The 15856-nt window shown below is 41.3% G+C and overlaps 3 protein-coding genes across 4 annotated transcripts in view; all 3 read left to right on the top strand.

Annotated features, from left to right (window-relative positions):
* hoxa3a (homeobox A3a) overlaps positions 1-15856 on the top strand; it is a 35106-nt gene that overhangs the window by 2370 nt on the left and 16880 nt on the right. Inside the window, exons 2-3 of one of the 2 annotated variants that reach the window (XM_040020657.1) lie at positions 4724-4820; positions 10372-10512. The gene's annotated coding sequence lies outside the window, so the exon portion shown is untranslated. Of the gene's footprint in view, positions 1-4723; positions 4821-9260; positions 10513-15856 lie in introns of those variants that run through there. The other variant, XM_040020662.1, reaches the window with a different exon arrangement.
* Positions 1209-3244, top strand: hoxa5a (homeobox A5a). Its single transcript, XM_040020667.1, has 2 exons — positions 1209-2283; positions 2944-3244. The coding sequence occupies exons 1-2, from the start codon at positions 1689-1691 to the stop codon at positions 3192-3194; spliced, it is 846 nt and encodes a 281-aa protein (XP_039876601.1). The 5' UTR covers positions 1209-1688; the 3' UTR covers positions 3195-3244.
* LOC120726760 (homeobox protein Hox-A4) lies at positions 10570-14007 on the top strand. The gene is made up of 2 exons (XM_040020669.1): positions 10570-12292; positions 12821-14007. Exons 1-2 carry the CDS (start codon positions 11881-11883, stop codon positions 13150-13152), a joined length of 744 nt encoding a protein of 247 aa, XP_039876603.1. The 5' UTR covers positions 10570-11880; the 3' UTR covers positions 13153-14007.

Here is a 15856-nt window from a genome sequence, read left to right as displayed (position 1 = left end):
AATTAATTTGAAAGAAAGTCCAAAGCTGACGAACCGTTTTCAAATGGTGAATCGGTCCGGTAACAGCGTTAAACGAAGATGGACCAAGTGTGCTGGGGTTTATTGAGCAATGATACATAACTGCTGCAAGGAATAGCTTCTAACATATCTAAAAATAACATTATTGTTTATTATCAATGATATTTTTGACAGTTTAACTGATCGATTGCAGAGTTGTGTTGAGAAATTGTTTTGGGAATTTTTTTTTAATGATCACAGTGGCACAAATGACGAGAAAATCTCAAGATCGCCTTTTCTCTGTCATCGTAAATACGTATGTGATTTTTGTATTAACCCCTAAGAATATAAATATGCAGTTCAGCTTTCACCACACTCGCAATATAATGTTAAAGTTTGATTGAGTATTCTACATTTCGAGGACTTAAAAAGCATCAACTTCACTCCTAAGCAGCAAATCCTTTCACCGTGTCATTTTTGCAATAAAGTCTATTTTTTCCACCCCTCCACTAATTTCATTAAATTCAAAAGTCATACTTAGCAAAGCCCCGGGCTTTGTAGTTTCTCGGGTTATAAAAAAGAAGAAATAATCAATCTTTAGCTTATATGTAAACAAATAAAAACACGAGAAACTGCAGCTTGGCATGATTGACTGTTTAAAGGTCAAAATAGCAGAGGAGTCGCCGTTAAATAAGAGCAAAATAACATCGGGTTTGGCGCAAAAGGCTTGTAATAGCTATCATCTGAGCATCTGTTCCATGGAGGCCCATAGTTATATATTTTAACCTGCTTATAAACGACATTCGTGTGTTCATATAAAGCCCATATTTATAGTTATTAATTTTTCAAAGTGGCGTAAAAAAGCAGGCCTCGGATAGCACTTTCTGTGGCTTTATTCGATAAAGTGACGTTTAGCTTTTATTCTTCCCCCAAACATTTATTCATTAGTCTTTTTTTTTCTTTTGCTCTTGAAGTCGTTCAAATATTTCACGATAAGGCTATATCATATGAGAGAAAACGCAGCTCTGTTGCGAATGGGCTTTTATTCTATTAAGTGCGCAGACTGTTTACACTCATAGCCCATCATAACATGCATAACGGATTCTGATCGAATTATTTCTGTACACTATCACCGCCGAGATTGCACTCTCAGCATGTCACTTGTTGTATTGTTCAGGAGCTTTTTTTTTTTTTTTTTTTTTTTGCCGCAATGGTCGTTAACCTCCGAATGACCCCGTGTGCAGCCCACGCCTCGTAAAGCGCCGCAGACACGCAGTGCAACTATTGAACCAGAGGATGGCGCACCACGACAATCCAAAACACCCAAAGCCCCGGCTCAGAGTTTGCCCTAGCCACGAGCGCAGGGAAAGCGCGCACCCTTTATATCCCACCCAGTATTTCCTGCGTGCACGAGTTTACCTCTGGAGGTCACCGAGCAGGATTTACGACTGGTCAACAAAAGCACGTGATTCTTCGCCATACCCCATATTTGGGTGCCTACGTAAGAGAGAATCAAGTCCATGTCCCACTCATTTCCATAATTCATCATAAATTGTGCAAGGGTGCTATAGGACGCGCTAAAGCATAAGAGCCACAAATCAAGAACACAGGTTATGCTATTTTACCTCTAAAAATAACCATCAAAAACAAGAGCAATACCTACAACAAGCAAACGGTGGAACTGTCAACAAATGAGCTCCTATTTTGTGAACTCATTCTGCGGTCGCTATCCCAATGGCGCGGACTTCCAGTTACATAATTATGGAGACCACAGTACGGCAAACGAGCAATATAGAGACTCAACAGCCATGCATTCCAGCAGGTATGGCTACGGCTACAACGGGATGGACCTAACAGTCGGCCGGACCAGTACCGGACACTTTGTGGGAAGCGAGCGGACACCGGGCTACTCCCCGAGTCACTCAGCGGCGACAACACCCGCGGTGGAGCCTGTCAGGTACAACCAGTCCGCAAACAGCACCGGGAACTCGTCTCTATCGCCTCCACCTGACTCTCTACCGTGCTCCTCGGTCGCCAGCTCGTCCCCAGTGACCGAGACACAGTCTCAGCACAGAGCTGTGAAAAACTCCATAACGACCCCGTGCTCAACCCCGTGCTCAAACTCGAATGGAGCCACGCTGCTGCTCAGCCGGGACTGTGTGTCCAAAGCTTCCCCTCTGGAGGAAGAGAAGCCCGCGGGAAGTGCACCGACAACTCCTCAAAATGTAACCGACTCAGCACAGCCTCAGATATACCCGTGGATGAGAAAACTACACATAAGTCACGGTAAACTGCTTTGTTTAATGACTTCGTACTGATTTTGATCTTTTGCAAAAAACAAAAAGCTGTTGTCTGACTGTTTGTTTAAAAAAAAGAAAGAAAGAAAGAAAAGGGACGTGGTATCATCTTATTTAGGACATTTTATGAGCACAAGCCAAATTTTGGCCATTCTGGCGTTAAAGTGATAGAAAGAGCACAAATAAACGTAGTTTTGGAAAAGGGCATGTGGCGCTATGTGCACCTCTCACCTGTTTGGTTTATATTTGGTTAGCTAGACTATCAAGTACGGGATAGTGTAGCAACAGATGCGAGGTTAGACTAGTTAAATGTATCTGACCCTTTTCTACACTTGATATTTACTAAATGTGCGTTTTAAAATGGTTTTAAATAAAAAGAGGATACTTAAAATATTTTTTGCTATTAACCCTCTTTCTATGGACTCAGTAGTAAAAGTGTGTGGTACCTTGTTACTTGTAAGTTTTAACCATTCAAGCTCTACAAGGTGCCAGTCGTGTGGCAGCGATTAAGACATTCATACCTATAATATTACCAAACACAGTATTGTAAAATTGAAAGAAACGTGTTCAGGAAAGTTGGCGCAAAAGTAAAATTATTATTTAATTCTTCTGCGTCTGATCTGTTTTCTCTTTTTTGTGTGTGTACAAGATTTGTCTGGGCCAGAGGGGAAGCGGGCCAGAACTGCATACACTCGGTACCAGACCCTCGAGCTGGAGAAGGAGTTCCACTTCAACCGGTACCTGACCCGCAGGCGGAGGATCGAGATAGCCCATGCCCTCTGCCTCTCAGAGAGACAGATCAAAATCTGGTTTCAGAACCGAAGGATGAAGTGGAAGAAGGACAACAAACTGAAAAGCATGAGCATGGCGGCTGCAGGCGGAGGAGCCTATAGGCCCTGATTTTTACACCTTTTAATCCTGAAAAAAAGAGCACTTCAAAAAACAAAGAAAAAAAACAAAACAAAGATTGTCATATCAACTTCTCCTCCTATTCCAAAAAAGCGCAGAGACTTAGCGGGCTGTGTGAGAGAAGGGACAGAGGAGTGGGTCACCCTATCTATAAACCTTCTTTATGTCCAACAATATAATTTCATTTTTATCCCTACCGTGGTTATGCTTATGTGAGTAAAATGCATTATGTACAGTTCTGTCTAGATTTAGAAGATGAAAAAAAGAGACATGAAAATAAATGTTTGCTTAAATTATTTCTTGTTCAGACGGAAAAAAAGTTAAATAAATAAAAGCTTGAAATGCTACCCGCCTAGCGCAAATAAATTCATATTTTCTGTGTGATGCACTCAACAATAACAGCTTAATAAGTAGAAGGTTCAGGTTGAGCTACATTTGTGTTTGACCTTTCTTTTCTCTGTATGTACTGTATATGTATGTATTTATTTGTTTGGTGTATTGTACCGAGTTGTCAGATAACTTGCTTCCAAAAGTAGAACCAGCAGTAAAAGCCTTGTGTGGTTATTGTATGTGTTGTGAACACACGTGGACAAAGGTGCCGACTCACCCTTGTATGTACATTAGCTGTGCCTTGTATCTTTCTTTTCTTTCTTTTTTTTCTTTTCTTTTTTTTGCAGGAGCTTATTTTATTCTCCTTCTTTCCTTATTATTTTATTATTATATATTTTTTCTTTTTGCGTTCTTCATCTGGGCGCAATATCCGAGTAAAAGCGTGTTTTAGCTGTTTTTAGGGTCCCACCGTAAATCTTATCGCAATGTGTATTATCTCCATCGTGATAAGCTTTTTTTTTTTGTAAATGTTTTTCAGAAGACTGGAAGTCAAACTATAGTATGATAATAATAATAATGATGTTCATGATGACGACGATGATGGCCGGAATAATAAACTTTGTACTGGAATGGCAACACCTCACTGAGTGTACGTTTTTGTCAAATCTTTCAGATTCAGGGCTGCTGTTTTATGGCGGAGAAGATTTGGGGAGTTTTGCTGGTTGATCTAAAAATCTTAAAGCCACTTGTATGAGCTCTCAGGAAAAAACCAAGCTGGCAAAGTTTCCTCAAATCTCTTTGAATTCAACAGGTCCTCTCGTATTAAAGCATCCAGTTTTACTCACCTTGCTCAGGCGCTGGGGTCCTTAACTGACTTCAGGGGCCGTGGGTCCCCCCTTTGCGCACAGACTCCCGAGCTATTCCCAGAGAATTAGCTCGACTTTTCTTGCTGTAAACTTTATTAGGGCCGTTTCTGGTTCTCTGACATTTGGGTGCTAAATGAATGGGGGGTTTGTCTATGAATTCGATCGTAAAAATCATCCGGAGAGCGGCCAGATAGGCTCACTGGCCATAAACGGTCACGTGGTAGCCATTAAAGTAAGTTTTATGGTTTTGGGGAGTTGACAGTATATTGCACATAACATATAATCGCACTGACGGCGAGGCTTCGTCTGACTCTCTCTTTGCAGGCTGTAAGTGTTACTTGACCGGTACAGACCAGCTCTATTGCTCAGTCTTGCCTCAGTATGGACCGGACGTTCTCCAGGATGGGGACCGCGTCTGTGGGTAAGTTTCACCAGACTAGACGGTAGCTTGAGAACAGCCAGTCTGTGTTAAACAGCCTTATTATTGTATTCGCTCCCTCTATCCGTCCCTATTAGTCCATTACACTAATTTGTCAGTTGTGGAGTGCTGAATACTGGTCTCGGCAGATGTTGCGCAGGGTTGGGTCCAGCTCATGGCTATTTAATTGCTTCCTTCCCTGTGTAACTTGTTTCCCTCCATCTGTGGTGTAACTCATAATCCATTTTTACATCTTGGATAATTATCTGTGTCCATTTCCACCCCCACAAACTTCAACTTGTTGTCGTTTTATTACATTGGAGAAGTCACAGAGCGTGCGCCAGAAAGTTTCCAGGGGGCTCGTGGAGCGTGTAGATTTCCTTGATAAAGTTAAGGGTTAATGCAGGCCTACAGATTTACAGCTCGCTTGATTGGATTCTGTATGTGCTGATGACTTCTGAAACTTGTGGGTCCATCGCTAAAACAAAAGTTGCAGTTGTTATGCTGAGCGCTGCATGCGCGCCACATGTTGGCACGGTATTTGGCTTTAGGGCAGGCTGTAAACTGTCAAGTAAACACAACAAGGGAAGAAACAACAGCAGGGACACGTTTAAAAGGAATTCCGTTTTGTGTCAACCAAGTTGGTTGAAAAGTTCAGATGACCTCTTAAAAGTCACTCTCGCTTTGTGGTGATCTTTTGTCCGAGCAGAGTCGGGGCCAAACGGGTCACTAGTGGACACAGATTCACAGAAACATGATCTGAAGATGAAAGTGTAAACTGTATATTGGTTTTTTTTTTTTCATTTAATTCATTTTTTTCTATCCCGCACTACAGGATGTGTTACTGCGCCTTCTCTTCGTTGAAATTTCCGGTGCAAATACGCACGAAATCGAATTAAACTGAAAATATTTTGATCTTATAAGTCTTATCATGTTTTGCCAGCCAAAAAACTTGCTGAATGTCTGGTGAACTTTGGTGAATTTGTTGATTCAGCGGGTTTTCAAAGGTCATGCTGTCCGCCAGTCTGAATAATTTAAATATCAAAGTTTCTTTGTTTTTGTGCAGAGGCCTTCATCATGTTTTTTTATTCATCGGTGAATTCTGAACCTTATGACACGAAAACAAATATTTATATCGTCAAATGACTTCAAATCGTTTATACTTTAGTATATGTTCACCAATGCTGGTAGGTATTTAAAATCTTGGCACCTTTAAAAAGTGTCTTGAATTGCTTAAATCGATTTGATTTCTTCTCATCATTATCATCAAGAAATCCAAAAATTCGGCATTTGCATTTTGTTCTCCCAATCCTTGAAGCAGTGCTTTGCGAGTTTTTTGCACGCGAGTGTAAAGTAAACGCCAGCCTAACAGAAACACAAATTTATACTTTTTCCAGTTTGATTTGAGACATATTGAAAATAAAGCAGGACGGGGTGGAGGAAGGCTGTTTGGAAATTAAAATCCTTGCCAATATTTCAAAAGGAGATATTTCGACAGGGCCCCATGTGCGGCATACTGCCAGGCAGAGAAAGAGAGAGAGAGAGAAAGAGGGGAGCGCAGCAGGTTCATCTGGAGGTCAGCCACAGCACCAAGATAAATCTGCATCCTCTCTGAGCCACCAGCAGAGCTCGCTTTAGGCCAAGTTCACTGTCACCCTGCTGCATAGAGAGAGAGGAAAAAAACACAGTGGCACATCCGCGGTAGCGCGCACACGCACACACTCACGTTAATGACACGTTTGCTTGGCGTTGCCTATAAGCATAATGCGTAAAAATGAAATTACCAAAGGATGGAGAGCCTGTGGTAATATCCTGCACGAGAGGAAAAGACTGCGCAAGAATAGTGGGAGGAAAACTTGCAGTGTTGCCTTCAACAAAGACTTTTGGCTGCTGTGGTTGCTCTAACACTAATGAGTGATTTGCATATTTTACGGCCCTATTAGTCTTGAGTGGGAGCCCGCCGGATTTATCTTACGTCTTTGGGAACATCACAAAGCTACAATTGCATTTTAGATTTTGTGATGGCATCTTTGCTGCTTATAAATTTTTTTGACAATGATCATTGTGATGGTATGAAATGTAGACATTGTTAAAATCAGCTTTTTCGTTTCAAACGGTATGGAGTGATGCGCGGGGGCGGGGGCGGGGGGGTATCTCACTGGGCTGGGGCTGATGAGAGCGAGATAGCTGCAGAAGAGGAGGAAAAATTGGGGTCAAAAGTTTACGCGCTGAACAACTCTCCGTCATCTGTTCACTCGGAGCCTGATGCCAGCCTTATAATAGCGATCTTGACTCTCCACACAAAAGACAGAATAGCTTTGCATTACATATGTTGCATGGTGCACTCCAGGTGAACCCTGGATGCGCAGTGACCTCGCGTTTGAAACCGGGGGAGGAGACCCCCCACCCGTCCCCAGCAACAAGATTGAGTGGTTGGCGTTTTATTAGGGCGGCTGATTGGTGAATTTCCTTTGAATAAATTGCATTTGATATGTTTGGGGACGAGGGCAAAATTAGCATTTTGAGGATTGATACTCTCGACCCGGTCACAGGGTAATGCGAAGGCCCTCGGCCCCCAAAATGAGCCCCCGGATCCCTTAAAAAACATTTAGCCCCACTCTTCCTGATCAACTGAATAGAAGCCTTTAAAAAAACTGAAATGGCACAGATGTTGCGCCTCATAAATAGACCGGCTTAATATATATATAGATATATAGTATCAATATATTGTAGTTTTGAGTTTTTTTTCATAAGGTCTACTTAGTGGCATTCACTGAAATAAAGCTATTTTAAGCAAGTTCAAATAGTGAACGTTTTGTGAAAGTTGTAAGGGCACAATGGGAACGCGACAATTGACAAGAATAATAACAAATAACAATAAATGTCGATTTTTTAATTTAAAAAATACATTAAGGTCTTGCTTCTTCCTTTAATCTTAATACTGATTATACACAGTCAGCAATAATTGCAGAGAAAAAGGTTAAATAAATAAATAAATCAATTACATGAGCATAAAATCAGTGTAAAAAACAATTCTTCTTAAAAGAACTAACAAAATCTGAATATATCACCATTTTCGTTTTCTCTGGAACCTCGGGAAAAGAAGATAAACATTTGAAGGCACAAATATTTAAAAATGAATCAAATTCATCAGTGGAAAATCTACACAATTGCAGGCCTGCGTATTCTGACTGGTAGAAAATCAACACATTACGCTTATGTGTCGCTTATCTACTTAAAAATTATCTGCGCCTTGCAAAGGATAGGAGCTCCGTTCCACATTTCTTTGATTCAAAATCTTTTTTTAATAATTTCATTGAAAACTAGTCATTAATGACGGACAGACAGCGAATTCGTTCGCATTAAAAACACAAACAACATATGCTGATTGTACACACGTTTTATTCTCATAAATGACAACATGCACTGAACTTTTTTTTTAATGTCTTCAGTTCATTTTATGCAAATATCTACACTCAGTGTTAGACATTGGTTATCTGTATATTCCTTGCTGCTGTGGCTCTCCTTGAAATGCATGTCTAATAAATTAACCTTTAAAAATGTAATTGCTTAAACATTTTTTGCTGCAGTGAGTCCGTGGATTATATTTCTTGGCTTTCAGGTTCTGAAATTCTACTCCCAACTGCAAACCCCCCTTCACGCGGAGGAATAAGGAATATGTAGTTGCTCGTTTAGACATTAATCCTCGAATAGTTTAAGCTCTGATTAAGTCTAATCAAAATTAGCAACGGTAGACAAAGGTTAGTGACTGTTCCTTGCATTTTGGAAAACCAATTCTTTCTTTTTTCTGTGTTATGGCTTTGGACGCTATGCACACGGCACACTATGCTTAAGGATATATTTTATTATGAGCGTTTACCCATATCCAAATGTTTCCATAAAGGCAAAAAGGTGTTTTTTTTGCCCGAATCTGTATCCCATCGTGCACGTAGAAAGGATTTTTTTTACTCCATCGTCATTTAGAGCTCCATATAGACAAGAAACCTTGTGAGAGCCATCTGCAATCTGTCACCATTGTCACGGCACTTCTCTGATAATCTAAATTTACAGTAAACTGTCAGCAAAGATGTTTAATGGTCAAATAGGCCTTCAGTTCCGTGAATATGCTCTGAAAGCACCCTGCTCTTGTACAAAGCTTATTTTGTCCGAGAATAAAATTAAGAAAAGATTTCTGAAACAGAATGGGGTTTAAATGCAAAATTATGTGTACAATGTAAGTCAATATCACGTAATCCAAATACTGTCCATTAGTCTACTGTCCACTGACTACTTTGACACTATACAGTAGCAGGACCTTACAATATCTATCTATCTATCTATCTATCTATCTATCTATCTATCTATCTATCTATCTATCTATCTATCTATCTATCTATCTATATATATAACTCACACACACACACCAATTACGCCTAACATTATGACCACTGGTGAATGAATGAAGAGTTAGCTCTCAAAACTTTGATTCACTTTAATATGAAAAAAGTCTTTCATAGAGTAATATAAAAATACATATAGCAACAAGTAGAATGAACTGTCCATCAGAAGTCGTTTTTCACACAAGAATAACTTACAGTAAGTGGATAATAGCCGATCTGACCTGGCCCATATTTATACAAGGTATATATATATATATAATAGAATGGCAGTGGACTGTAAATTTAGATATCATGTGAAGTCGTCTTACCCGTTGACATTATGTTGACATATTGCCTCTCAGGTGGTCTCTTGGCCATAAGGATACAGTGGATCTTTGGCGTAAAGTACAGCAGCTGCCATTTACAATGAGTTAGGTGCAGGAGAGCCTGTGAGATTCATAAAGTAGCAGCTTTGCCTTGCAGCAACAGTGTGCTAACAAGAAAAGAATGGCAATTTGTTTCGAGAGAGAAAAAAGGCCTTCGAGTTTTCAGTCCTCGGCAAGAGCATATCCAAAATCTAGAAGTTTAGTTATTGAGAAAAGCTGAGAAAAAAGTCCTAAAAGAAAGTAAAACATATACTACTTCAGCCGATCTGCAGTTGATCTCTTTAGTTTTGAGGTCCCTCTTTTAAATGCAAACTTCTATCTTCTGATCTATGTCATGCAATGCAGTAGTAGTTGGACGTGTGAGCTTCTTAAATAGCTCTAGGTAATTTTACACATTTAAAACTCTTTTGGGGGACCATCCTGGGCGCTGACCCGCGCTAAGTGCTCCCCCCACCCCAACTACCCAAAGCTGAACAGAGCCCGCAAAACTGAAGTCCAAGTCCGGGGTGAACCCCGGGTCACTGCGTCTAACAGATATGAAAATGTCGCCTCTTTGGAAAAAGGGCACGCCTTGTTGTTTAACAAAGACTGTCAATGGGCAAGATTAATCAGAAACAAAATGGAAACGGTGTCACTATGGGGTCAGGCAGAAGTTATCTCTGTTTAGGGGAGCGAATAGAATAGAGGGGGGACGAGAGAGAGAGAGAGAAAGAAGAAGATAAAGAAAATGGGAGAGAAAAGAAAGCTTAAAATATTTCCGAAAATTTGGCCTCTGGTTTTTCCATGCAGAGGCCTTGTTGATGTGGACAGCGTGGATCAGCTTTATGAAGAGCTGCTGCATCTTCAAGAAACACAGATAAAGTGTGGAAGTCACCTCGGACGTGGAGAGGAAACTGGGCCTGGACGTGATGGCTGCCGGCGAGATGAACGGTCAGAGACTTTTATATCATCTAACATGCAGTCAGGAAAAAAACAAGAAATTATACTTTACGTTGTATGATTCCAGATCGTGTTGTTGTTATTATTATTATTATTATTATTATTATTATTATTATTATTATTATTATTATTATTATTATTATTATTGGTTTCTTGGTAATACTGGGCACACTGGACTTTTCTTTACCTGTTACTGTTACAACGCGGGACTGCACTGAAATCTGTGCAAACTGCTCCTTATAACGGTTTTAAATACTTCCAAATTTATTCAGAATTAGAGAAAAATGCTCAGATATAAGTCATTTTTGTTGTGCAGACTAGTTGGAGCTGGCAGGTCTTACTGTACGTGCAGGTTTAAAATCACAATGTTTTGTTTTGGCATCTGGCTGTAATGCAAGACAGGTGCCTTCACGTGTTTGTTCGCTGTTTGGACGAGCTTTTCCCTGACATGTAACGCGCAGAGGCTGTTAAGCCACAGAATGCGTGCAATTAACACTTACCAAGTTTGCAACGTGATAATATCAAACAAACAGACCAGGAATAGCTTCAGATCATTGCCATGTGCTGGCAAATAAGGGGAAAGGTGCAATTTCGAGTTTTTAATGCAACAGCACTTGCCAAAGGAGGTGTCGTGCATTTATACACATTTGTGCAACTTGAGCAGCCCGTGCTTTTTTTTTTTTTAATTTGCAGCTTATGTGTGATCTTCTAGGTTTTTATAGACAAGCAAGCTTTATGCGCAGGCTTTGATGCTCGCATAGAAGCGGCTCGTCAGTGCTGGGTGTAAAGCTTCTGCATTCACCGTGCCTTTGTCAGTAATTTGAAGGCTGTTATATTACACAACACTACAGTTTGCATTGCTGTGCTGGCCTTTTTTTCTTTTCTTTTTTTTAACCCCCACTGCAGTTTCTCTTTATTAGGATGCAACAGATTAAAACTCCAACAACCTCTTTCCCTGTTTGTTGGAAATGGCGTTTTGTTTACGAAAAAAGCCTTAAGAGTTTGAATTTCATATCCACTTTCTGTTTCAGGGGAGGCGGATTGTTTTAAGCGCAGGAAGCCTCGCCCGCATAAGTTTGGTCCCGTGCAGTAAACAAGTTAGTTGATTGGTTTTGCTTTATATACCGTGATTTAATAAGGAAAACACTAACGTAAGCCAGTCCAAGCAGTGTTGGTGGTACCAGTGCCATGCTTTCCATTGGTTCCTGTTTACATGATGCCCACAGGACACGCCGTGATTGGTGGCTCTTCACACGTGACCAGGCAACTTTGTACATTTGACAGGGAGTAGGAGGGTTTTGTGGAGATCAGAAAAACGACAGCGCGATAAAAATTAGTATTGTTGCACTTCACAAATTAATGACCATGAGTTCCTACTTGATAAACTCCAACTATATCGAGCCTTCCTTTCCTCCATGCGACGAATATCAGCAGAGCGGATACATCCCTAACCCCGGTGATTATTACGAGCGGCCAAAAGATACGGGTTTCCCCCATCACGAAGAGCCATCCTATCCGAGGTCAAACTACACAGAATCGGGATACGATTACGGTAACGTCCCCGCCACCGGACTCGACGATTTCAACGATGGGCATCACGCGCAACCGCAACCGGTTCCACAGAGCCACGGTCCTCGCCTCACGGCGGCCCCAGACGGTGGCGCAAACGCCAGCAAAGACTGCAGCCTCGCCACTGAAGTCTATCCCGGCGTAGCGAAGGGCAAGGAGCCGGTGGTCTATCCTTGGATGAAAAAGGTCCACGTTAGCAGCGGTGAGTTATCATCACGGTTAAATAACTGAACCACTGAGAAACAACCACTGGAACACACGCAAGCCTATTGAGGCAACACTAGTAGCAGCCCTTACAACAGCAATTTACGACTATCGAGCAGCAGGGTCGGTAATTAAGGACCCTCGTAAATTTTATTGCCTGTGTTCGTCTGTCGGGGCCATGTGCCTTTGTTGCTTTTTAACCCAAACTACCTCCACCACTGGAGCCGAGCCAAAGTAATATTCAGCCCCGCTGTTTTTGTTAATCATTTCCTAAGCTTGATCTGTCCCTGGATGCGAGTACTTGTGCACTCGGCATCTCCACATTAAGGTCATGTCCGTAAACTGAAACAAGACAGAGTGTAGAACAAGCGACTGCAAATTTCCACCAAACCCACAAATTCGTGCACGATTTTCAAAGCTAGAATGTGTCCAGTGGCGGATTTAAGGGTTTTGGAGTAAACGCAATCAACCTGCATGTAACACCTGCTTGCCTCCCTGTCTATGGCTTTCCCCCCCCCCCCCCCAGTCAATGCCAGTTACAATGGAGGAGTGCCCAAGAGGTCCCGCACTGCCTACACCCGCCAGCAGGCTTTGGAGCTGGAGAAGGAGTTCCACTTCAACCGGTACCTGACCCGGCGCAGGCGGGTGGAGATTGCTCACACCATGTGCCTGTCCGAGCGCCAGGTCAAGATCTGGTTCCAGAACCGGAGGATGAAATGGAAAAAGGAGCACAAGCTTCCCAACACTAAGATTCGATCCTCAAGCTCGGCCTCAGCTTCAGCCTCGGGGGCCCAGCAGCAGCAGCAGATCAAAACAGGCCAGCAGCTTGTCCCCACGCCGTGCACCGCAGGTCTATAGTGCATGAACGAACCCCCCATCCCTGAAAACCCCAATCCAGACTGAGATGGCAAATAACACAAGTGGAATTTGATGGACCGATTCTCAGTATTTTACACACACACATGGTGTTATCTCTTTCACCTTGCCTCTGCTATTGGGCCCCTGTCACGTCCTTTGTGCCCTTACCCCTCTCTCCGGTCGTCCTCGCCCTCATCATATAAGCTTGAAATTCACCTTTAATTGCCACGGTGGCAACTGAAGTGTTTATATATTTGTTTATTATTATGAAAGAAGGATAATGCACATCAAACTTGGATGAAATGTATAATTGCAGTTAAAAGTGAGTGAGGTAAAAAAGTAAGTTTGACCTCATTTTTTCTTTTCAATGTTCTCTTTGATATTTCCTTTTCTTTTCTTTATTGTTGCTCATGGAAAAGTTTTAATATACTTGAAAGATATTTAGCGAGACTCTATAGATGCCAGTTAGAAAACCACACGGCATTTTATTTCTCAATTTTTAAATTTTTAATTTTTTTTTAGAGGCATGGCATCAGTCAGAGTATAGCAGTGTAGTATGTGTGTGTTCGAGTGGGTTGGTTTACTGTTGAATGTAGTCCAGGTGACTTTCACATCTAATGTACATAGACAAATCACAATGATGGCACAATAAGAAAAGCGTTTCGTCAAAGTAAGTTTATGTTTGTTGGTGTCATATGGTCTAGTTTTATTTGTGCTATAGTGCGTCCATGTTGTGCTGTGTTCTAAACTGTGAATATTTGTATATGTTGTCTCAGTAATGGCCGTTGTGATGTAGGCTAGTTTAGAATAAATATGTCCTTGTGAAATAAATGTGTGCTTCACTTATAAGGCTGACATGGCTTCGGATATTTTGTCACCGCAAATACGGATTTCACTTTCACGACATTCAAGGTGCCATTTTTTTTAAACTGATTCTCATTTGTTCATTTATATTTTTATTTATATTTTTTTGCAGAAATTAAAACTTTGAACTCACATTGTTTATTTAGGTTTACATTGAATTTCTATTCGGTGTGTGGACTATTGCGCTCTGAAGCTTTTGGTAAGAAATCCAGCCATTTGAGATGCGTACATAAAGTGGTCACATTGTGTTGCAGTCCCGAACAATTTGCCTTGCAACATGTTGGCAACATTGTGGCTGCGTTTTCTTGCACTTTTTAACACTTTGCCAGAGTAGAAAGAAAATATTTGCGATAAATGTTTTTTACAGAAAGGTTTCATTTGATAGTATTGCGCACCTCCGTTTTAATACATTCACGGTTGATCCGAAAAGATATTTTCACATTACGAATGCGCAAAATCGCTTTAGAGTGAAACCTAAGAAATGCAATGCCATGCACAAACTTTGACAAAGTGAAGGCATGTCTTATGTCTTTTTGTTACTGCTGAATGTTCTGAACGCCGTGCGCGTTTTCGTGGATTAGGCTGAGCTGTGACAGAGTATATCAGGCAGGTATCAGCTGATAGCTCCAAAGCTTTATAGGCTGTACTGACACGGGAATCAGACCAAACCCAAACTGTTAAATGTATCCGGCAACACATATTGTTCTTACTTGCCATTACGCGCTGTGCACCAGAGTGTGAGTGTTGGTCACTACCTGCTACATCCAAACAATAGAGAGTTCAGCTGGGGGACACGGCCGGCACTGGCCAATCACCGCCTTAGAGCACTTCTTCTGACCCTTGACCTTTCGACACACACAATGTTAAGACCATATATCAGCACCGAGAACTCCAAGAGCTTTTTCTTCTCATTTACGGGATACCCAAAGAGGGCGCGGAAACAAAAACTGTGATTGTAAGTGTGAATCGGAGGCATGAGACAGCTCTCCTGCAAATAATAACTGAAACGTGCCTGTCAGTGCACGAAGAAAGGGAGCAGATATGAGCAGAAACGGATAGATGTTATTTAGTATGCTGGCACTGATGGTTTTAGCCCACTGATTATGCCACTAGCTGCACACAGGATGGGTCTGCAATGAAATAAATGCAAAATTGATTGGAGTGTTTTTTTTTAATCCTCAGAGTGAGAAATAGATAGTTGTACATTTTCGTGTATGCTTTGCTTATTGAATGTTACCACACGCAATTAAAAAAAGTGTTGTATGTTGCCGCAGACATCCTGAAGCTCCCCATTACTGTGCAGCAGTTGCTTCAGATATGGAAACTGTGCAGGAGATGACGCTGAGGCTGATTGGCACCAATTTTGCGCAGACTCCAAGAAGTCCAATTCTGCATAAATTACAGATTTCAAGTCATTTGAGTCGCGAATAGAGGTCACTTCCAATGTACTGAAATTTTAATTCGCCCGTTCACGTGACTCGCTGAATAATGAATGCCCCGGGGTCAGAAATAGATGTGAAATTCTGACTTATTTTCATTTGAAGTGATCCGCAGGGTGCGAGTCAGATCTCTTCTCCTCTGACAAAACTCTGTCCGCTGGACACAGACCGGCATGACTTGTGAGTAGACATGGTTGCTTCTTATTTTATTTTATTTATTTATTTTTTAGCTTTGCAGTGATATCACAATTTTGCATACAATATCCCGGAAGTGCACTTTGCGCCATGATCTTTTTGTGCATGTCACTGAATATTCCAATGCAAACAAACCTTTCCTGTTAATATCGCGTTTTGCTCTCTATGGTCCTCAAATCAATTTTAAAATCGGATCCATATAAATT

This window comes from Simochromis diagramma, unplaced genomic scaffold, assembly GCF_900408965.1.
Source record: "Simochromis diagramma unplaced genomic scaffold, fSimDia1.1 OVJJ01000753.1, whole genome shotgun sequence".
Classification (NCBI taxonomy): domain Eukaryota; kingdom Metazoa; phylum Chordata; class Actinopteri; order Cichliformes; family Cichlidae; genus Simochromis; species Simochromis diagramma.
Note: the sequence above shows the minus strand (reverse complement) of the source record. Positions and strands in the feature narration are given on the sequence as shown.

Excerpts from the sequence above, each read along its gene's own strand:
- LOC120726760 (XM_040020669.1), top strand. The coding sequence starts at position 11,881 with ATGACCATGAGTTCCTACTTGATAAACTCCAACTATATCGAGCCTTCC. Across the intron at positions 12,293-12,820 it reads AAAGGTCCACGTTAGCAGCG|TCAATGCCAGTTACAATGGA; the intron begins GTGAGTTATCAT and ends CCCCCCCCCCAG.
- hoxa5a (XM_040020667.1), top strand. The coding sequence starts at position 1,689 with ATGAGCTCCTATTTTGTGAACTCATTCTGCGGTCGCTATCCCAATGGC. Across the intron at positions 2,284-2,943 it reads AAAACTACACATAAGTCACG|ATTTGTCTGGGCCAGAGGGG; the intron begins GTAAACTGCTTT and ends TGTGTGTACAAG.